This window comes from Pagrus pagrus (genome assembly GCF_965226575.1).
Source record: "Pagrus pagrus genome assembly, chromosome: 10".
Taxonomy (NCBI): Eukaryota; Metazoa; Chordata; class Actinopteri; order Spariformes; family Sparidae; genus Pagrus; species Pagrus pagrus.
In genome coordinates, this window is record NC_140194.1 from 20,498,539 (window position 1) to 20,521,641 (window position 23,103).

Genomic DNA, 23,103 nt, shown 5'->3' on the forward strand with positions numbered 1-23,103 from the left:
GTACCGTAATAAACCCCATCAACAAGCGTGAGGCACCGGTGCAAGATCGTTCACATTGTAAGTTCTCTGGCCTTTCATGCATCGAGGAGTTACTTAGAGGCTTGAAGCGGTGAAGGAGGAGAAGGAGGAGGGGGGGTTAAGCAATTAGTGTGTGAAATAGATATCCTCTGCTTTTCCAGCAGTCAGCCCCGCTCTGCCCCGAGTACAAAGTGTTAGTCTGTCAGCAGTACCTTGACAGGAGGAGAGTGCTCGCCGTTGTTTGTGCTTGCCTGGCGACCATCTTGTCTGATTATAAGCTGCAGTGACTGGAAGGGGGGCTCTGAACTAGCTGCGTCATTTATCTGTGGTGACTCAGAGCTTTTAAAGGAATCTATAAAATTCAGTTCTGTGTTTTTGGCACCTTGAGTTCTTTTTTTCGTTCTTCCTCGTGGTTTTAGCATTAACACCTTGTTAGAACAGCAGCACCGCTGCTAAGCCGTATTTAACAACTCGGAGAACAGAATTAAATCCTCGCTGCCTGGCTCCAACAAACTCAACAACTCAACACAGGATTAGTCTTTGTGACATTAACAGTATTAGTGTTTATTATGACAGTTGAAATGTACATGTTACTTTAAGCACATAGCTTTTGTTTTAAGCATGGTTTACACAAACGCAGCACTGGATATTTGTGTTATTTTGGTCCTGAACATGTTGTGTTTGATTGGATCAGTGGCAGAGGGAGATTATCACCTCAGAGGGGAAACAGTCATAATAAAATCTTATCTGTGAAATGCAATTACGTGATAAATAAATATGTTTTTCCTCATTTTTTGTTATCAAATTGTCTTTACAAATTGCGCCTGTGTCATAAAAACAATCATCCTCAGCGGTTACAGCAGTGTATTTACAGTGAAGTCAAGAGCAACGTAACATCTTTAACAAAATTTAAATTCTACATCCAAAACGGTTAGCTATTTGTTTTAATATAAAACACTGTTAATAGACTCATAACTGTGTATAAAGAAGTGCAGCTTCATAAATAGCTTGAGAACTTTAAGACGAGAAATAAGCATACATTCATCATCATTAAGAAAGAAGAAAAACACGAGATAACTAAGCGCGGTGCACCTCAGACAAGGAAGTAGTCTTTGCTTCTTTGAGCGGCAAAAATGTACAATTACAAGTCGGAAAACCGTACTGTCATAAACAGTGATTGACTATAGTTGGTGTGTAAATAGCTCCAGTTTTGTGCCTTACGTGTGATGTCATTACACTGACTTAAGCATCATTTTGCCTTTTAGAAACCAGAAACACTGTGTGACCCTCCCAGCAGCTCTGAAGGTATTTCCTCTGTCAATCTTGTTCACTGAAGCCACATTTATTTTGAACCTGTTTCCCAAGATGTGACTCATGTATCACTTACTCCTTTGTCCAAATTTAGAAAAATACACAAAAAGTACACGACGTATATAAAGAAATGAAACATAACATTGTAAATATATAATTGATATTTAATATATCTGATGATAGGACTAAAGACTAAATTTCAGTTAACATAAATAGAAAAAGGACGTACTTCTCTTGCAGCGACCATCCTTTTGATTGAGAAAATATCTAATAAAAATAGCAAAACAAATGATAAATCTGTTTATGAATTAATCTTTTTTCTCTATACAGTATTTACAAATATTTTCATTGTAATTCCTCATAGTCCAAAGTAAGATCCTCACAATGATATTTGTTGACCAACAGTCTAAAACCCCAAAATAATCATGCGATCACATATGACAAAGAAAAGCAGTAGGGGAACCTTACACATGAGAAGCTGAAGCCAAATGTTTTGTGTTTTTGCTTAAATAACGACTGAAAAATGTAGTTTAGCATCAAAATAACTGCTGATTTATTTTCTGCCGATCAACTAAAGCTCCAGTTAAATGACCTTAAAGCTGCATAAAAGATCACCTGGGATTTATCCTTCAGAGAAACAGATGCTTGGTTGTGTGACTCAAATGTAATGACAACACATGACAGGCACAAACTGGGGCTGGTGCATACAGGACAATAAATTGCAGGGTCAACTGGGTTGTTCAAACATCTGTGTCCAGTGGGGGAGGGAAGTCCAGACATGGTGACAGCGAGTCCTGACTGTGTGTGGAACTAATCCCAGTGTCTGAGTCTGTGTCTGTAACGTCTACAGGGGACAGGCTGTGTTTGAGTTTCACTGTCTTTGAGACGCTGCACTGAGTCTCACTTTTTAAAGGGACAGGACTGGACTGCTCCTCCTCTCCTCCGTCCCCGATTTGCAGTGAGCTCAGGTGGGCAGCCAGCTGCCAGCACTCCTGGTCCCTGGAGACCAGCGTAGCGTCATAGTATTTCAGCTGCTTGTCTATTTCTGCAGCTTGGTTGTAAATGGACACACCTGTAAAGAGGCTGTGCTTCAGTTCGTCCTGCAGCCTCTCCAGCTCAGCGGTGTAGAATGATTCGTCTGTCTCCGAGGGGATCCAGGAAGCAGCAGCGGCTCCTTCCTGTTCACTGTCCTCATATTGGCTCAGAGGGACGTTGGCCCTCCTCAGCTCAGCGTCTATATCCCGGGACAGCTGCAGGATGAGCTCCTGGTGCCTCTGAACCTGCAGCTCAAGCTGTTCCACCCCATCGCTGGTGTACAGGTACTCATCCAGCTGCCTGTCGTTGAGCACCTCCAAACTCTGAGCACAGGCCTGAGCCAGTGGACCTTCACACCCAGCGTCCTTCTGCTCTTGCAGATCGAACCCATCAATCTCCAAATCCAGCTCCCTCATGTGTTGGATCTGCTCTCGGATGGTGTGGTCCTGGTTTAGAATAAGCTGCACCATCCGGTCGACCTCGTCGGCACCTGGAGAGCTCTTGCTCTCCTTGTGAAGCTTTTCCAGCTTTCTAAAAGCTTTCTTCACCATGCGCTTCTGCCTCTCCACCGGCAGAGCCTGGGTGTGCTGAGCGCGACTGTGCTCCCATCGCTTCGGCTTGGCCCCCTTGGACTTTCCGCCCTTCTTGGAGGGCTGAGGCACAAAGTCGCTGGTTTTGACCAGAATAAACTGGATGAAGGGTCTCTGGTCACCCCAAGCATACCAGAGTCTCAGGATTCTGGTGAGAGGAGGCAAGGCTCTCTCAAAACCCTTCCACCGCTCAACCAGACAGAAGTCTTTGGGTTCGCCGTGCAGGAGCCGCTTGCTCTCTGGGATCGACTTGTGATCATCCAGTAATGCCTGAATCAAATCGACACATGTCGTATGCTTTGTTACTCCGCAGACAACTTTCTCCTCGTTGCAGACAGTAACCTGAATCTCTTTTCCAACCACAGGCTCGGCATCTTTCGTTCTAGGAAAAGAGACAGAAAAACAAAATTGAATTTTCTTTTAAGGTTGTTAACTTGCTTTTATGTCACAAAGGACTCTGTGTCCTCTAATGTGCTGTCACTGACTAAAATGTCAAAACCCAAGACTCCATGCTTTTAATGTCTTCACCGTACTTTGAGCTGTTTATGACTCAACATCGAGAATTTCATGTAAATTCAAAAATGAGAAGAAAAACAGGTAGACCCAAATCTTGGTAGATAAAAAACAACACACCTTTATGCAACCGTACTGCAACTCTAGAGATCGGTGAAGCAAATGTTTTCGATAGTGTTAATATGAGCTAAAATTACAGGGGATTACTAAGCAACAACTGTGACAGTAGGCAAACAATTTTGCTATTAGCCCATCTCTTTCTGACTGAGTTTGACAGAGGGGTATTTGACACCCAGCAGTCTTTTTCTGCGTTTAAAAGCACCAACGATTTCACAGTTTTTTTTTTCTTTTTTCAACTTGCCTCTCAGGGCTTCCACAGTACGAGGCTCCCAAGCTCCCCTAACTGAACTGACCTCCTGCAGAAAGTGTCACTTGAGCTACCATGCTCATTATGAAAAATAATTAATAATTAGGGGTCCTACATATGTAAGAGCATTGTCACCTCACACAAAATAAAACAGCATAAACAGCGATTCATATTAAACATTTTCAAAATTAATGAAAATATTGTTTTCCGCGTGAAACGTCTGATGGACCAAATCAAACTTCATGGAGGGCCGATTTTGGCCAACAGGTCCCACTTTGGAAAGCCCTGATATAGACCATCTGACAAAGAGATGCCTTCTCCACTGTTTAAACTTTTTGGAACATATTTCTTTCTGTTCAACTAGTATAATTAATCTGAATCCTTTGAAAATAATGTGACATGGGTTTAGTGGTATTATTTTCTTTAGTTTTCCTTAGTGATCCTGATGAAAAGGTGTTTTGGGATGTGTACTACAGAGCTGTAGGACCCCTTGGGCAATTTGTATGCAAGTGACGTGACCTTTATTTATTATATTGTTATTAAAAGTGAAAAATGTTTTCCTTGGTGTCAGGTATATAGATATTGTATGACTTTGCTGGCTCATGGTGATCTGGATCTGGTGAGCTGATGCTTGTGGTTGTGGACACACCTCAGGCACAGCTGTGGACCATCATGTAATTGTGGGCTGTATTTAAGCACTATGCCTTTTTGTGAGTGTTTTGTTTTCAGAGGTCTGTGTGATCGAAACATCCATCTTTTTTAACAAATCAATGCAGAGGTGAAAAATGTTAGTTTGGAATAGTTTTCGCAAACACTCATGTTCACACAAAGTCATCTTCAAATGCGTCACGAGCTTCTTTACATCAGCCGCCTACATCAATACGCACATATTCTCCCACTCATGCTGTTTAAGTTCTTTCACTATTCAGAGTAGTATATTTTCATAAATAGATCCTACTTTGATGGTTTTCCATTAGGTCAGTGAGCAGAAAACTACATTGACTCATTTTGTGCTCCCTGGCTTGATTCTATTAGACTGTTACTCATCGTCTTACTCATCAGAGATGATCACTTAATGGTTCGGTTCTGAGCTATTTAACCCCAAGGCCCTCATTACATTTTCGTCAGGACCGTAAAACTTGCTCAAAAATTGACCCCTGATGGCTCGATGATATCCATTTTTTACATGCTTAATGGAGCACCGGTAATATCCAGGACCTAATATCCAGTCATTAAATGATAGGCACTGGCAAAGCAGACATCCACAACATGAACAAGTAATCAAATAAGTAGATAACATTGCCAGACATTTCAATTTGATTTCAGGATAAAGAATGATGTATCAGGTGATCACTGATATGAAAGATTAAAGTCAAGAATCTCTTACATCGATTTGATTAATTAGATCATCTCTGGCGTACTGTAGCCAAGTTTTTGTCTCAGTAAAAGACTCATGTTTAAAGTTAAATCCGACACTGAAAGTAAAGAAAAAAGCCACAGGTAGTACTCCTGTAATTATAGACAATTCAATCTGGAAGAAACCAGTGCAAGGTTATATTACCCAGACACAAAACCTGGAGCACCTTTTCTAACACCGAACTGCAGACTGATTTTCGGGGTTTAAGGAATGTTGGTCTGTGGTTTCGCAACCACAGAGGCAATACTATTAATCTGTTAACAGCAATAAATCAGAGTAATGTGCTTGTAATCCTGTCAATGTGAAGTTTCAGCTACAGTCAGCCACAAAACAGAACTCAGATAGCAAACTCACTGAGGAGCAGCTCAGCAAGAGACGTGTTATCTGATCTCTTCCTCTGGGCATTTTTGTCACTTTGCATTTCAGTTACAAATAAAGAGAATAGAGAGAATAGCCTTATCTGCAGTTTATTTCCAAACAAATAAAACAAGTGCTGTGATTAAAATCGAAAACAATATGCTCCGCCTGGCTATCAAAGTCAAATCATTTTAATCCTCTCAGTATGTAGTAATGTTTTCAGGTCTGAACCTTGCATCATGTAGCTGCTGTTTTTTATCTCGCTGTAGCCCACATTAACCACTGATCTTCACAAGAGAGGGTAGACAAAAACACACATCCACTGAAGATGATACAGATACTACCAGCCTGCATGCCATCACAAGCAAGTGAGATGTATTAAACAGGAGAACTTAAATGCTGCATTATCTCACATTTTGCTGATTTTACAGTCCGATACCGCTGTGTTTTGGTTCCCACACTGCATGAAAACACACAACTGGAGCATTGTGTAAACTGGCGGTGAATAAGGTCTCAGGAATGCGATATGTATGCAACAATGCAAGAGGCTGGTTAATGGTTATGGAGACCCTCGGAGACGAGCGGGGCAAAGCAAATACCTGAGCTATGCGCAGGCCAAACAAATCCAGCACGCCTCTGGCAATCAAAGACAACCAACACGACGACTTTGACCTCAGAGTTTCCAGCTACCACTCATAGTCAGGAAACCCTGCAAACGCTACTGCTGCAGTGGGTGGACACAGTGAGGGCCACACCTGTACAACATAATGCAATCAAATACAACAGCTCTGCAACACGTAATCTGTTTGTACGGCTCAGAAAAGACAACATTTGTTGAGACAGTTTCAGAATTTCCTTTAGAAATATTTGATCTAATGGTAAGTGGTGTTGTCCTGCAGTGATCTAAACCGTCACAGTACGGCAGATTAAGTGATTAAACACATGTACATTATTAATTATGGTGAATTGTTATAGATTAAATTACCCCTTTGGATAAAGTGTTAAAATTTAGCACCTCCTTCACTGATATGCAACATTTAAAAGCTGCGTTCACACACAAGGATCTAAAACCTTCTTGCACCACTGGCAAGGTGTGACTAGGAATCACAAGCATGCATGAATGGAAAGACGGATACAAGACTCAAGAAGCAAAAAAAGAAAAAAAAGGAAAAATCAGGGATGACAGGACAATGAAGACAAGATAAAAGGAAAAGAAAAACTCTACGAAACATCTTTTTCTACCCTGTCAGGTACAGATTTCCTACAAACTGGCCTGAACATGTGACAAACATGTGCGTGTATTCATATTTGAACATACAGGTGAATAAACACACTCTACACACAGTTGGGTATTTCAGAGGGGGTGACCTAAGCCCTCAGCTGTGCAGGAAGAGGGTACAGCCATGCTGGGAAACACCTGTATTTGTCCTGGGCCACAATCACCAGCGCTCACACTACATCCTGCCACCACAGTTCAATGGACAGAGGGAGGAAGGGGAAAAATGGATTCCATACCGGTCACTGTGGTCTGTTTTCAGCTCCACTCTAATGTGAAGAAAGTGTTGACAAATTTATGACTGTAGCCACGTTACTTACAGTATATTTTAAACAGCTAATGTTCCTGTTGGAATAGCTGCTTTGGAGACAGATAGCCTAGCCTACAATGTCAGTGACTAAATTAAGCTAAGTGCCTAATTGTAATTGGCAAAATAAAACTTACTATTATAAAATAACATTTAAATTGCCATATATCATTCATTCATTAACATGGCTTTCATGATATTGGATAGGCTAACTAGATTAGCGATATAGCTATTGGCTAATTTGTGTAGTAAATTAGAAGTGCAGCTATGCTAACTACCTAAATGCCAGTTTAGATAGATTTCTTGAGGTTTCTGTTGACATTTCCAATTGGCTACTTTACTTAACATGATAGTTCCCATAATGCTTCAGTCAACCAGTGACAATATATTTGCTTTATAAGCAGCAAACGTAACATGAAGTGGAGAAAAACATGTCATCTATGATAGATTTCTGACCACTAACTTTCCCTAAAGTCTGATTTTAAACCCCTGAAAAGGGAAGAAGAAACAACAGCTGACTGTGATAGGCTGAGACAGACATCGATAGAGAAAACACAACCTCCTACTTCTCTGTAGGCCTCCACACCACCTTAGTGACACTCAACAAGACAAATTAAATCTAGAGACCTTGGAAAAAATGTTACAAGTTGGATTTCTAAGAAGATAATGAATTTTTTTTTTTTTTTTTTTTACTTTGAAGGAATTTGACTTTCACTCTGCAACAACTCAAACTACAAAAACCGTATCACGAAACAAAGTTATTTTCTGAAGACAAACATTTTGATGACTGTTGCCATCAGTCTCTGGGAGTACCTAAAGCCCTCACCCTCTCCAGTCAACTCCCTGTCAGGACAAACACAAACGCTTCACGCACCATTGCGCTGATTACATCGCAGCTAATATGTTCATAAGGGCTGTCACTTCGGGTGCCATTTGATATTCATAGCTTGGGATAAAACTGTGGTTCCAGACGCAACAAATGAGGGTGCCCTCATAGGTCACGGCTTTGAGCGATAAATGACAAAGCCAACACTGATATTATGATAAACTCAAAGCTCCCCCGATTAGAAATGTGCAAACAGAATTAAGATGTGTGATAAATTACTGAAATATTTCAATAAAAGTTCTGCTCCACCATCAGTAACACAGAACCGGTTAGACCTCAACACTTCACACTTGAGTGAACTCGAGAAACCTGAGCAGACCCGCTTGACCGCAGTTTGAACTTTAAAAGCTGAGATACCCGCTGGAGACATCAGACATGTGGGAGGAAACCACATTTAAATCACATGAATTTTCAGCACAAGTTTCTACGTGGGCCGATTACGTTACAGCTCCACCGCGGTGGCATCGCTCTCCTCCATTGTAATACTCATAATGACAACCTTGTAGACATTAACAACTCCCTCTGTGTCATAAATCTGCACGCTACAAGTTACCACAGAGGACTGCATGCTGGTGGTTTGAACAAGTCATAACAAATGACAGAGTTATAGCTCTCCGGTGTCTCAACGTGTTTTCTCAGATCAATAGTGATGCGATAAGGTATGATAATGAGACGGATATTTCCAGCAGAAAACAAAGCGGTGATAGAGCATCAGCAAATATATCCCGTAGCCACTGCTGTCAACAGGATCTGATTGTGTTGCAATGGAATGAAAATTCAGATTAGTGTGGTGGTAATTATAGGTTTCCTCTCATGATACATAAATATGTGTAAATCCTTTCTGATGGGATCTCTATTAAGCGGTGGTTCACCTAAATACACAAAATGTATTATTCTAATGTATTTTCATAGTAACATCAGACATCAGCAGCGGCCTTTGTTTTATCACCAACATTTTAAGACATCCATCTCTGAGATTTATGTTGCCTGTCCAAAAACAATGAAGTTAATTGGGAATTTGTTCGTGGTGCCGCAGCAATAAAAAATTAAAGCAACATTATTTTACTTTTCACCTTAAAATAACAGCTTTAGTATCATGTTGATGGTACAGTGTCTCGTAACGGTGTGAACGGTGTCTCTGTCTCAGCCACTCCGCCCCCCTTTCACTTGTTTACTTCAACATACACGTTTTCAAGGCATGTTGTTATGACCTAATGAGTTTTGTTTGTAGTGAGTAATCGATACAGACCTGGGATTTGTATTTGAGACAGTGTTGCACATTTTGTGTGTTTTGGGGGGCAAAACACACAAAATGCCATTTTCTCCATAATGTTGCTTTAATAAATACAAGAGTAAGGGTCTACAGCTATAAATGCTAATGTCTGATACTAAAATGATTAGAATGACAATGCTAATATGGTGATGTTTAGCTGATATAATGTTTACCATGTTTACTATTCTAGTTGAGAATGTTAGCAAAGTAAGCTAATGAGCAATAAATACAAAAAAAACTGAGGCTGATGGAAGTGTCATTCTGCAGGTAGTTGGTACTGAACAAAATACAATTTTGACTTTATGACAGCTATACAGAAAGTTAAGGGATCACCAATGTGTTACCATTCATCCTGAGAGAAACATAAATGCTTGAAACTTAGTTTAAAGCCACATATGTCAACCTGATTGGTGGCGCTACTAGAAGGAAAGTCAGGGGAAGTTGTTTTATGGCATCCATCCAATAGTTGTCGAGATGTTTTCGTCCAGACTAATGCTGGTGGACCAACAGTCTGTCGTTGCCATCAATAGAGACACACCGCCCGTGTCCCTGTGCAAGTCTTCATACCCCTAAAGCTAAGCAAAACAATGTCTTCTGTCGGTGGTTGAGTGAACCATCCCTTTAAAATCAATGAAAGAAAAATCTGAGTGTCTTCTGTGGGGCATGACACATCCCCTCACAGACGCACGACCTTTGCATTGTTTCCCATACAGTCTTAAATGTTAATAACATCCAGCCATAAAACTTAGCTCAGGAAATGCTAATGCAACGTTTTAATCTAATTAAAGCTGCCCTGTTTTCAGACTGACCCCATGCAGCTCTGAGTTTACTCATCCTGTTTGGAAAAGGTTTCATCTGCTCTGTCTGTTTACAGTGTACGAGACCACAGAAGGCCATCATACAATTCAACTGCAGCTACAACAAAGAGAGGACCAGAATTACATTTTCTCTATCACAAAAACATGGACAGGTAAGATGTGGAGAGGACATACAGTGTTTTCTGTGTTTGGTTTGTCTATTAAAAGAAAGGTACGCAGAGACTGTAGTAAAGAAGATACTCTGCTGGACAGGAGACGCTTCCTCTCGCTCTTATCTGTAAGAGGATGAGGGATCTGTGAGGAAATAACATCACTTTTCTATCTGGATATGTTGATCTTTGGGATGACTCCTACTCTGATAGGCATCTGTGAGCAGAGACACAACACACCCCTTCCCTTCCTCTGTGAAACCACCCGATCTTCTTATTTTTCTCCCCCCCAGCAGGTCTGTGAATCACCAAATAAGCGCTTGCTCAGTGAAAAGAAATGACTTCTTCCCTTTCAACACAACTGAATGATTTCATTGTTTGCCGTGGCCTGCTAATTCGTGTTAACCAAGCATTTTCAGCAGCTAATTGGTCCTGCGCACAATGCTGTCATGCTGTAATTGTGGCTAAGAGCAAGATTAAGTGGAAGTGGTCACTACATAGCTTCGGCTACATGTGTCAGTGGGTGGTAACCAGCCTGAATGCACCGTTTCATTAGAGGACAACGGTTTGACACACAGGACTCCCTGATGACGCACTGATGATAACGAGCATTAAAAGAAATGTTGTCAGCTGTAATTATCACCACATTTATCTTGAAAAGTTTGTCAAAGTGTTGATGTTTTAACTGCGTGCAACTGAACATCAGCTTCATCTCGTCATTCTCTAGCAAACATCCAGCTCAATGTGTCAGCGTGAGTAAAAGCGAGTCAAGTGTTTGACATATCTACAGATCTAAACAGTTGAGGTAATTATAGGTGGCGCAATGGTAATTACTACACAACATGAAAAATAGGACATCGACTGGAGACAGCCTCAGTCAGACTGTTTGAAGTCAAAGATAATTCATCTCAGCTCTGTGTGTGATGTGAAAATACATCCATTTTGCTGCTGGTGCCACTGTCAGAGAGGTTTTTGTTTTGTGTTTTTACAGTAATTTAGCATAAAAGCCTCTTTTATTTCTGAACTTGATCCAAACCCTTTCTGCTAAGTTTGGTGGTAAACGCGAGTCTTAATGAGGAAAGCTAATGAAAATAGTTCTTCACCCACAATTAAAACCTCCCTGATCCCAGTTTTGGCAACATGAATCCTGTTTGCACCCTGCGAGGGATTGGATCATGACCTAGAAACTCCTGAAGAGAAACTCTGTTTACCAACTCTGCACAACAAAAAGTCTGCAGTCAACTGTCCAAATAGAATTTCTGCACCGATGACAAAGGACAGCTTGTGGCTGAGTGAAACTAATTTTCCCACCTTTTCAAAGCTGAGGCTGGATCTCAGCTGCAGCAGGGGGCACATCAAAAGGCCGAGCTAGCCTCTCAAGGAAATTGCTGAAGCAGAGTATACGGGTGTTGATGACAGGATCTCTCTCAACCTGAAGTATGGAGGACTCTGGAGTCCCAGATGAAACGTGCATTAAAAGTAACATCTTTGCAGTAATTACAGAGTGAGAGAAGGTGAACTCTCTCATAAGTCGACGTACAGCACAGTGTGCTTTGATAGGAATCAAAGAGCCACAGTCGGAGGGCACATTTCACTGCAAATTTCCATAAAGTGGAAAATGCCTTTGACACCAGAGAGTCAAATGATGGGGCAAAAATAACTAGAATTTAAAAAAAAAAGTTTTTCAAGTACTTAGGTTACATCCCCTTCCTTTTTCTCCAGATGCCTAATACACACACATGCAATATTGTCCTCAACATTGCAAGATGTAGCTTTCCTTATCAGTAATACCCACTATAATGGCGAGACAGAAGTGTTAGGATTTGCTAATGCTGCTTGATTTGGGTTTAAAACGATGATGGAAGTATGTGGCATGATTATTAATTACACTAAAAATCCTATAGTCTAATATTCCCAGAAAAGTGATCTTGTATCTCGTGGTTCTCAATGGTTCGCCTATGTATTGGTGCATTTGTCTTCCTCTAAAGTTTATATTTTTATGCCCCGCAGTAGGCCTGCCACCTGTTACTATATCCTGTTTCTGCAAATAGATTGCACTCCATTCTAATATCATACATGGCCATTAAGGACAATCAAACAAATTACATAAATAGGCCAATTTAGCCTTTTGTTCAGCCCACTCATAAATCCGATGCGCACTGCTGCGTCGTGCGTAATTCTCCCTCCCCAACAGCTCACCACATCGTGCCTTCCAACACAAGAAGCTTTAAAAAAAAAACGCACACTTACGAGGTTTCCCGTCAACAAACTCCACTCTCATCAAATTACCTGTTTTTCAGTCGAGCTTTCAGGAAGTTTTTTCCAAACGGAGCCATGACTCTCTGGAGCGCGAGGGAACAGACCGGCGATCCGAAACGCGTTACAGTCCCGGCATGGCAGGACGTCGGACACACTTTGTGGAGTGTTTCAGAAAAGTTGAGAGCTGTCCCGACTGCAACTCTGTCCGCCCCATCCGAAGAGCGGAGGGAGGTGTTTCCCAGGCTCCACTGAGATTTATTGGTGAAACTCTGCCCCCTTCCACCTGCAGGAGCAACCTGAGAAACTACCACAGAGAAGAAATAATAATAATTAAAAAAAAAAGTTGATGCTTCTGGTAATTTAAAGTGAAAAAAGGAACAATAACACATTGGGAGTTAAAGGGACATACCGTAAAGAAGGTTCTAGTCTGATGAAACTCACTATTAAGCGGAAAGTTTAGAAGAATGTGAGATTATGACACCAGAAAGTGCAGATTCTGCACATTTTGGACATAAGCAACAGCAGTCTAGTGTCCAATGTTCACAAATATCACAAGAATATATCACAGAATACACGTTACATTACATCCAGTACAGAAAACACAGCAGTTCTGCACATTGCTTTTGTCTATCAGGTTACTCTGATTACTTTTCATTGCACTTCTTTGTAAAGTAATGTAACAATGTGATTACAGTCTCAGTGAGCTGCAGAACAGGAGGAAACTAAACCTCTTGGGCTTTGGTAACTGGCTCTCCCTGCTGGATTCAAATGACAAAGATGAAATTCAGACATGAGAGGAATGCAGCCTGCTCTAACTCAGTCTGTTTTTAATGCTGTAAATATCTTCTGCACCAGAACACATATGTTTTGAAGCTGTTCCATCTGGGCTGTTTGCTCTGTATTAAAACGATATCAATCTCCATTGGGACTAATTAGTGTGAGCCTGGACAATTACTGACAAGACTATACCTGTGCTTACTTTGTGGATTTAAATCAAAGTGGATTTCATGTGATAGTGTACAACACTGCCGTGTTTTCAAAGGAAAAATCCACTCCTGTTTATTTATTATTACAATTAAAGGCATCCAAGGTTTGGAAACCGGATTACATTTGTTTTGTGTTTATGCTTGTGCTATGAACAGCAATTAGAGAGGTTTGTACTTACTTATGTTTGGCTGTACCAAGCAAAACAGGTCATAGTCATAGTAAGTCATTTTCTCTTTTCACTGTTTATAAAAAATAATGCTGTTTACTGTCAGCAGGGATGCTGCTGATATTTAATTTTATAACATTTATGTGATTAACTTTTGTTTATATGAAGTCCAAACCACAGCTAAAGCTAGATGTTACTGTCCGATGAGACATTCCTCCCCTGTTTGATCTAGATTCAATTTAAAACAAACAAAAAATAATTCATCAGCTATCTGTTTAGAGTAAAAGAACCGAGAGTAAAATTAAAGAAGAAACTCAGGATATTTTGCACAAGGACAGTTCAACATGCGGCCAGGGGAGCCGAGAAATTGAACCAAGATCGAAGAGGTATCCTTAAAAGAAATGGAAACATCTAAAATTTTGTGAAATCTTGGCAAACTCCATTTGCTGATGAAGCTCATATATACGATCAAAAGTTCCAGAGAAGATAAGAAATTGATATTGTGATGAGTTTGGCAAATACGACTACGAAGAATGGCACTCAGTAGAGCGTATACCTCCTCACTTTCTCATGCCAGCCGCCTAAATATGCCCGATCTTTTTCATCATGATCCAACCATTATTCTATTATTGCGAAAAATGTAGAAAAAGTCCCCATCATGCAATGTTAAAGAAAGTAAGAACAAATCTGTCTCTTTATCTGGATCTACACCAAAAGTAATGGGGTCTATGATTGGCTGAGACTCATCCTCCATTAGAGTTTTGTGGAAATCCATTTAGCAGTTTTTATGAAATCCTGCTGACAAACCAACCAACCAAAATGACACGGGTGAAATCATAACCTCCTACGCGGAAGTAATATTGTGTCTTTCAAGTACATTATTATTTCCAATTGAATAAGAAAGTTTACATATTGATAAATCAGATATAGACAACTAGTTATTGATGTGATTCATGTCTTTAACAGGCACCTCTTTGTTCAGTAAGTGTAGACAATCACCTGTTGATTTAAAAAAGAAAAAAACGAGATGAAGGTGGTGAAGCACAGCTTCTCCTTATATGACATAAAGAGCGAATCTTTGTCGTGCATCCTCCCACCTTCCCACAACACCCCTGCAGCCAGTCCCCAGGAGACAAATGCAAAACAGACCTCAGACTGTGTGCATTGAAGAGGTGAAATCACCAAATCTCCCAAACCTTGACGCAAAACGCTTTCGCCCTGTGATGCCAAAGTGACGTCTGATAAAACGATGACACACTGACGGGGGGAAGAGAAAATATGAAGACAGAGATAGGTGGATGGACGGATGCGGGGTGGGGGCTGTGGTGGTGTGTGGGAAGGTGGAGATGAGGAGGGGGGGGGACTGATCCTCTGACATCACATTGGCTCTTATAAACTGAGGGAATGGAGCCCACTGCACTCCACAACCAACCAGAAAACTGCAAGGAGTGTTCAGAGCTGGAAGAGAAGAAGAGGAAGCAGCGGCATCACTACAAATTCCTTCTTCAGCCTCATTAGCTGTCTGTGTCTGACCCTTAACCTTATGGACTAGAAACCTCCTCAGGTGAATTCTTCAGTGTTGGATCCTTGTTTTTGTTTTTGTCCAATTCCTCAGCAAGATGCAGGCACAGTTGGCGTGTATGCTTCTCCTCTGTTTCACATGTGGCGGACTCTGCACAGGTAAGCACCGAGGCGCATTCACTGGTTTTGCATTCACGCATCATATCATGATTGTATGATTTATTCAAAGTAACAAAATAGAGAAAAAGCCTTGACACTCAAGCAAAGTGTGCAATAAGTCGAGACATTCGCCTCTCAGGTAACTTCCTCTATGCAACAGGTGCATCATTGTGGGGACGTTGTTGCAAGTGTTGAATTTAAATTGAAATATTCTTAATCATGGAAACATTCCTTATTTTAGAATAAGAATTTTCACATCAAAGTTTTTTCATTCTCATCCTTTTTCCTATTTTCTACACAAGTTATGACTCACAGCTTCAGGATTCCCCCTCTTTAAGGTTGTGTCCGAAATCACGCACTTGTTCGCTAATCCCTAGTCACTATCTCGGGAGTCTCATATGGAGAACTATAAAGTGAGCTCATTGGTCAAATGGAAAAAACACTTTTTCTTTTTTTCCTTCCAGTGCAATCCATGATGGTATATAATGCTTGATTAGTGACCACCGGTTGTTCACTATATTTCAAAATCCATTGTGGGATACTTTGAGTCAACTATATAGGGTATAATAAATCTCACTAAACATTCGGACAGCACTACTAAATGGTGAACTCACTATATAGTCCACTATATAGTGGGTAGTTAGTGATTTCAGACACAGCCTTAGTCTCCTAAGATCCTCAATGTTCCAGTGTAATGATGTGTCGTTTACGTGTGCCACGTTTAAACGAAAAAATGGAAGCACTAAACAAACCACAGCAGAGTCAACCATAACAAAGATTTAAACATTTTGTTTTTTATAGATTTACTTTGGAGCTAATGAGCAGTCTATCTGTACATTAAGATGGAAAGCTTTGTAGCCTTTTTAAAAAAAAAAAAACCAAACATGTTGGATTTTTTTATTGGGTAATTTATGTTTTGTTTCACTTCTTAGGACAGGACTTACTGGGAGGTCTGTATATCAGTAATATGTCACCTGTTGAACACTTAAAGGAGTCTACCATCAAATAAGAATGAAGATGTGTGTGCTGAGTTCTGTCTCAGCTGAGATTGTCATCAGATAGTGCTTGAGATGTAAATGCCATCTCAACTGCAGCTGATAAAGAAGATGAAACGGACTAAATGCCAGTTGATACATCCGACTGTTTGACATTTCTAATGCAGGATTCACTTAACTCTTGATTAGATTCAGTTAAAGGTTATATTCCTGTCTCTCCTCTCACTGACAGACGTCGACCAGGATCAGCGAGCGCTTGAAGAGGAGCTACTCAGCAGTATCTTCACTTCTAAGGTACGGGGTCCATATTTGCACCTGTGACATCAGAGACTGACTGTCCAAAAAAGCTGCAGCCCACCTGGTCAGTTAGTGACCCTTCACCTCCACCCACCAGGTGGTCTTTCATGAGATCTGGATCTATCAGTCGCAGCCTCATTGTTTGGTTGTGTTCAAGCCAGTTGGAGGTAAATAATTGATTTTAGAGCCACTTTTTGTGTAACTTATATTTGGATTGGCCTTGTTTTGATTTCAAATTAGATGAGTCTTTTTTTTAAAAGCACAGTTCAGATGTGCAGAGCAAATTGAATATAATCAGCACACTCCAATTGCTACAGCCACGGGCATGTCTTCTGAGATGAAAAGAAAATAAGAGCAGGGGGAAGTTATCTTTATAATTTTGAACACATTTATCTCCCGTCGTGTGAGCTCAAGGCCAGGCAGAGCTGAGGGATGCGAGTTGGTGAAAGTGGAACTAGACGCACGAGGAGATGGATCGGCCGGGCCTAATAGGATTCAGATGGACATGACAGCATCATAACGACACATCTTCCACCTCTCTCTCTCTTTCTCTGTCTCTCTGATAAATAACCGTGGCGCTTGTGACGGTGACAAATCAGCCATGTGATTCATTGCTGCTGATGCTCGGAGGTTGCTCAGGGGTGATGATTGTAATAATAACTTGTCGGATGACTGACAGAGTGTTCAACAGTCTGGAAAGTGTAGTACTGTCGAGGATACTTGTGGCTTTCTATCTTAACGATAGACATGATCTTTTTTTTGTTTTTAAGGCAACCGCTTAATTAATTGACCTGCGTGTCTGGTCTTCTTTTTATCTGATTAGATGCAGGAGGTAGATTTCCTCTCTGGCTCTTATATCCCAATTGAACATGATTGCATTGGACCACAGCCAGGGTCCATCTGTCAGTCTGATTTTTGATTGACCCTTCTTCTCATCTTTAGCCCGAAAATGTTGGAATTAATTAAATTTATTGAGATTTTTCAGTAATTATAATTTTCTTGCAGTAAAGACGCACAGGGAACTTTCTGAACTGTCACATAAATGTTAAAATTAAGAAAATGGTCTAAATTTTGACCGGGCTGTAGTTTCTTAGAGGTACAATTAGTAAGAACGTTGATTTCTTATTGAAGTCTCATTACCAACTCTTCTGCGTGATGGCCCACCTGACCTAAGTGTTGGGAATTAGACTCAAAAATCAATTTCCTTACAAAGTAGACCTTTAATGTTGGTGGCTCAGTCATTGACAAAGAAGTAACTTGTCACAGAGACCAGGCTGGTTTTTAATGAGATGATGAGATTATTGGCCGCTGGAATTATCTCTTCATCCCATCCCCTGAGTTTATTGACTAATTAGCATCATGTGACTTTTCAGCAAAATAAAAGCCACACCTGATCCTGCTCGCTTATGGAAAACTCAATGAAAACCACTGAAATCTTCGATGCATGAATTACTTCTAAATGTCAGTAGCTGCTCTTGTTTGGTCCCTGGTGTGTTGTTCTTCTGATGTCTCTACACCTTTTATTACATGTCTCCCCCCCTGCAAACAAAGGGAGCCCATATTCAAGGAGACTCCGGTCTTTAAGACATCAGAGGAGACTCTATTCCTCCCCTGTTCATAAACGATCCGGGCAAAGTGAGTCTTGGAGAGCTCTTGGCCATTCACAATAACTTAAAAGCGCCAATTTCCCCTCGACCGCCGAATCTCTCCATCATCCTCAGTGACACCAAGTGGTCTTTGCAGCAATGTGTGTGAGATCTCCGGCCCACGCAGCAGGGGCCCCGGGGCCCTCCGCTTTCCTAAAGCACTCAAACTAGATTATAACACAACAGGCTGCAGCGAGATGAGGTTAGATGTGAGTGAAATATCACTCTAGGTGTCTGGTGCCGGAGAAGGTTTAACAAATACTACACATATATCTTAACTGCTGTCTTAATACATGGTGGTGCCCGCAATGTAAAGTGCAGGTCTCAATTGCAGCATCTTCAGTGCCTCTTAAAGGGAACTGCCAAAGCTTTTACAGCTTTAAACGTAAAAACACAGCAAATGAAATTGTTCTGAAAATTGCTTTGGAAAACCTCCAAAATAGCATTTAGACCAGAGCACTTTAAATTCAATTCAGTATTGAAATAAAAAAGACAGAACTAACACACATCAGATCCAACACCCATGAGGAGTTAGATTCAGATTTGGAGCACAATAAGGGACAAAAATAACAATAATTATGATGACAAATGGCTACTTTTTTATAGGGCTTTTATTAAAAACATACAAGTTTCTGAAGCTCGTTAACAAACACATGGATGGCATTGAGCTACGACACAGTGTGTTGGTCTAATGATCAGGAGCAACTTGGGGTTCAGAGTCACCCACAATACACGGCTACATAATTAAAGAAGCATCGAAAATATAAATTATTCTCCCAATCTGCACATAAAGGGAATGGAGCTGATGACGGTAAAAATGTACACCGTAAAGCAATGCAGTACAATAATACTAGTAATTACAACATGAATATCCAGTAGTTTTTCTGTTGTAGTAACCAAAGTTGCAACCAATCACGAGATTATTAAGAAGCTACACATTTGTACCAGCTATAGCAGGACTATTAGATTAAATGGTATAAGTGTTCTAATTATTTTGTCTACCTTATGTATCTTTTTACACCAATAGAAACAATGAGTCACTTAACTGATCTATTCATGAAAAGGATCTCATTTATTGCCAGGTTTGAATTCAGTATGAAACTTCATCCTTTTCTAACTACCCCCCTCCTCCCAACCATGTTCCCCCTTTTGCAGATGAAACAGAATAAGCAGAGTGCCCCCTACTGGCGCGTGTCACTGCTCAACCTCTGCAGGATGGTAAACAGCCTGCGGCAGGAGTCGTGGAGCAGCGAGGAGGAGGAGGACGGCGAGCTGAGGGAGGGGAGCCTCCAGCTCCTGGAGGAGCTGTACAACTTGCAACACATCTGCCGAGCAATGCAGAGCCGGGAGGAGAGGGTGAGACACACACACACACACACACACACACGCACATACACACACTGTTGCCATACAAATAACTTTAATCCCACTATGGCAATAAACTGTCTTTTGTCAACTTTGTGATCTTAAAAAATGTACAAGCGGTTAAAACATGGCTTTATTTGTGAGCATATCTCATACTGTAGTACCTTGTAACAGATATGAGAGTAAACAGTATGAGCAGGGCCAGATTACATGGACAGATTACTCTGCGCAGACCTTTTTCAGGGCCCCTCTATATGCAAATTTTAATATTTGGTAAACAAACAAAATTACTTAAATGCCACATTATCATCATCATCATCATCATCATCATCATCACCATCATCATCCTTATTAATGTAGTTGGCTATGTTTGGTTATGTTATTTCGGTATTCGTACACAGCTGGTAAATCTTATACGAACAGTACAGGTTGAATTATGTATGTTTTAAAAATGAATAAATAAATATATAAATATTCAAATTTTATATTATATACAGTTTTATACTGGAGATTCTTTTAGATTTTTAGATTTAAAAAATATTTTAATGTTGAATATATATGTAAATAAAATGTGTTAAACATTATCTAAATTAGGCAGTTCTTTTTTTTTTCTCTTTTTGGGCCCCCCAGTGACATGTGCCTATGATGCCTAGATTCTGCCAAGAGTAGTTTTCTCTGAAATAATAATTTTAGAAGGAAATGAATTACTGGTTGAAATGTAGCAGTGACAGACAGCACAAAGTAGCTCAATACAGTGCGCCGGAACCATTGAATTGTCCTTTAACTAAAAATAAGCCAGTGTATTCGATAACAGCACACCTTGACCATTATAAAATCTGAAAAACGCATACGCACACATAAACATAGGTGCATACATGAAGGCTTACTCTAAATCTCACACAAGAGCCCATCCATCCTCTCTTACTATAACACACCTCATTACACCCCCTCCTCCTTCTCTTCCTCCCTCCACTCCATCATCTTCCTTTCACTCTCATCCCTCCACAACAGCCTTTCTCTCTCTGTCTTTTTTTTTTTGTCATCTTAATACAGGGACTGCAGATTAGCACCTGTTTTGCCATGCATGGAAGCACAGAGCAGAGGCACTCGTTTAATCACAGTGACACCGGCATTACCCTGCCGCTCGGCGACAAAACATGTGTTTGCCTGCCATTTCCTCCTAGTCGTGTGACACTCACCCCCCCGCTGTCTCTCTCTCTGCCCCTAACAGCTACTGCACAACTCTCTAGAATATTTAGACGAGAACGTTGACAGTCCGCTGAAACGGAAATCACCCTACATCCTGAAGAGGCAAGCGGCGCACACCACCAAGTCCCGGAGGCCGTACATCTTAAAACGGAGTACAATTTACTGACAGCCATCCCAGAGGCCGAGGTGATGCTTCAGGGGACCAGACCATGTACTTTCTGTGAAGATGTGATTATGTTTTTTTCTCTCTTCTTGTAGCTGCAATGTTTTTACTTTTCCCGTTGTCGTTTTCATCCAGTCAGACCCTTCGATTGTATGTCCAGTATTGAGGCCTGCCTGTATTCTGCTCCTCAAGTAAAGGTCCTGAAAATAAAATCCTGAGCATCGGGCAATTGTGTACCTCTAAGAAACTATATTTATTTACTCTATTTCTTCACTGCACACTAAGTCTATTTTCTTTCAAAATACGATTAAAGGATTCATGATACAAAACCAGTGCGGTGTGACCTGTGATCTTTTCTTTCATCAAACTGATTCTATAGACTGGTTTACCAACAGCCTCTCTAATATTACTCTCACGCCAAAATTAGCATGTATAAGTGGGTTTATTGCCAGGAGGTTTCTTTTTTTCCCCTGTGTGTCATGTTCGTCATCACCAGAGCATTGGAAAATCGGGCAACAACAGAAAGCAGCAGATCAGGCAACATCCAGAAGACATTAAAACATGTTTTAAAAAGCCTGAATTTGATGCATGTTTTTTCCAGAGCTGACAACAGAAGTTGCTAAGGAGTGAGACATCGCACTTCTTTTTGATCTCTGTTGTGACAGCCGATTGGAGCTGGAGCCGACACGTGACTATTGCAGAGTCAACTGGCTTGGGACATTTACATTGAAGACAAAAGCCGGATATGAGTGGGTTTTTTGTCCAGTGTGAAAGGGGTACGGTGCTTACCACAGGGCAGGAATGACATACACCATCCTGCTACCAGAAACACCTGCTACAGTGCCAAATGTGCATTAATCTGCTGCTGAAAATAGTCCAGAACAAATGCACTATTTACTCCTGTTTTAGGAAAGTTTGCAAAAAAAACTACAGTGACCAGCTGTTTTGGGAAATTGTTAAGGCGTTTTCAAAAATGAAGCTTTACATTTGTGGCACATTTTTTAACATTAAGTCTTCAAAAAACTATTGGGCTGAGGGCAGACCAAACCAGCTGCAGTTCTGTCCAAACCCGTCCAAGTCCTAGAAGGTAGCAACCGAGCCTAATCGAACTCGGCTTTAATTTGTTCTGTCCGAACCTGACTTGAGCTGACGTAGTTAATGTAAGCCGAAGCACTGAGTTTGTGCCACCCTGTCATGCAGTTGTTACCATGGTTACAGCTCGCCTGTTTAACCCACAGACACGTACAGTTCATACATATATTTCATATCCGCACCATGTCAAATGTCGTGACTTAACCCAACCCAAACCTGGTTAATCAGAGCAAACACTTGGATAGGTTTAGAAAAGGTTATGTTTTTGGCTCACAATACCCAGTTTTGTGGCCTGAAACATGGCTGGAAAATATCCTGACGTCTCGTTAAAAATACCTGGATCTGTTGCCACAAAGACGGCTGCAGTCCCAACAGTCCCTGTCCATGATCAGGTTTGACAGAAAGCCGTGGTCTTGAAAAGTCATCTCTCACTCAACAGCTGTCTCGCCTAACTGTCATGCAACGCAGAAGTCCTCCTTTATCTTTAAAAATACATTTGTAATTGAAACGATCACATCTAAAAACATCTACACTCAAAATCAATTACCTTAAAAAAATGGTGATGAATTTGTCTCTGTGAGACAAATTTGTCAAATTTGGTATAATAAGTGATTGTGGTGGAGACGTTTGGTAGTCTCTGCTAAACACTGGTGTCATTGTTACCCATTTTCTTTTTACAGTTCTCATGAGTCACATTGCTGCCTGCTGGTGTGGGTCACCCTCTTATACAGAATTTCTTAATGAAAGAAGAAACTGTTTTGTGCCACATAATAATATCATGAGTCAAACCAGCAGATGTTACTGCCAAATGAGTAAAATGAGACAAAAGAGCCCAGTTAACGCCGTCACTATGATTGGTTTTATCAATACATTCGTCATGTCTGGGAATTGAATGATTCTTGATGTTACAACTCAGCCCACTGCTCC

At 40.8% G+C, this 23,103-nt stretch overlaps 2 protein-coding genes across 2 annotated transcripts; one reads left to right on the plus strand and one right to left on the minus strand.

The window, feature by feature from the left end:
* Positions 1 to 564: 564 nt before the first annotated feature.
* Positions 565 to 12,756, minus strand: rassf9 (Ras association domain family member 9). The gene is made up of 2 exons (XM_084364141.1): positions 12,607 to 12,756; positions 565 to 3,336 (listed from the first exon to the last, which is right to left on the minus strand). Exons 1-2 carry the CDS (start codon positions 12,651 to 12,653, stop codon positions 2,070 to 2,072), a joined length of 1,314 nt encoding a protein of 437 aa, XP_084220267.1. The 5' UTR covers positions 12,654 to 12,756; the 3' UTR covers positions 565 to 2,069.
* A 2,413-nt stretch (positions 12,757 to 15,169) lies between these two features.
* On the plus strand, positions 15,170 to 21,410 carry nts (neurotensin). The gene is made up of 4 exons (XM_084363543.1): positions 15,170 to 15,409; positions 16,637 to 16,698; positions 19,503 to 19,703; positions 20,944 to 21,410. Exons 1-4 carry the CDS (start codon positions 15,349 to 15,351, stop codon positions 21,085 to 21,087), a joined length of 468 nt encoding a protein of 155 aa, XP_084219669.1. The 5' UTR covers positions 15,170 to 15,348; the 3' UTR covers positions 21,088 to 21,410.
* The last annotated feature ends 1,693 nt before the right edge of the window (positions 21,411 to 23,103 follow it).

Excerpts from the sequence above, each read along its gene's own strand:
- rassf9 (XM_084364141.1), bottom strand. The coding sequence starts at position 12,653 with ATGGCTCCGTTTGGAAAAAACTTCCTGAAAGCTCGACTGAAAAACAG. Across the intron at positions 3,337-12,606 it reads AAAGCTCGACTGAAAAACAG|AACGAAAGATGCCGAGCCTG; the intron begins GTAATTTGATGA and ends CTCTTTTCCTAG.
- nts (XM_084363543.1), top strand. The coding sequence starts at position 15,349 with ATGCAGGCACAGTTGGCGTGTATGCTTCTCCTCTGTTTCACATGTGGC. Across the intron at positions 16,699-19,502 it reads GCAGTATCTTCACTTCTAAG|ATGAAACAGAATAAGCAGAG; the intron begins GTACGGGGTCCA and ends CCCCTTTTGCAG. Across the intron at positions 19,704-20,943 it reads TGCAGAGCCGGGAGGAGAGG|CTACTGCACAACTCTCTAGA; the intron begins GTGAGACACACA and ends TGCCCCTAACAG.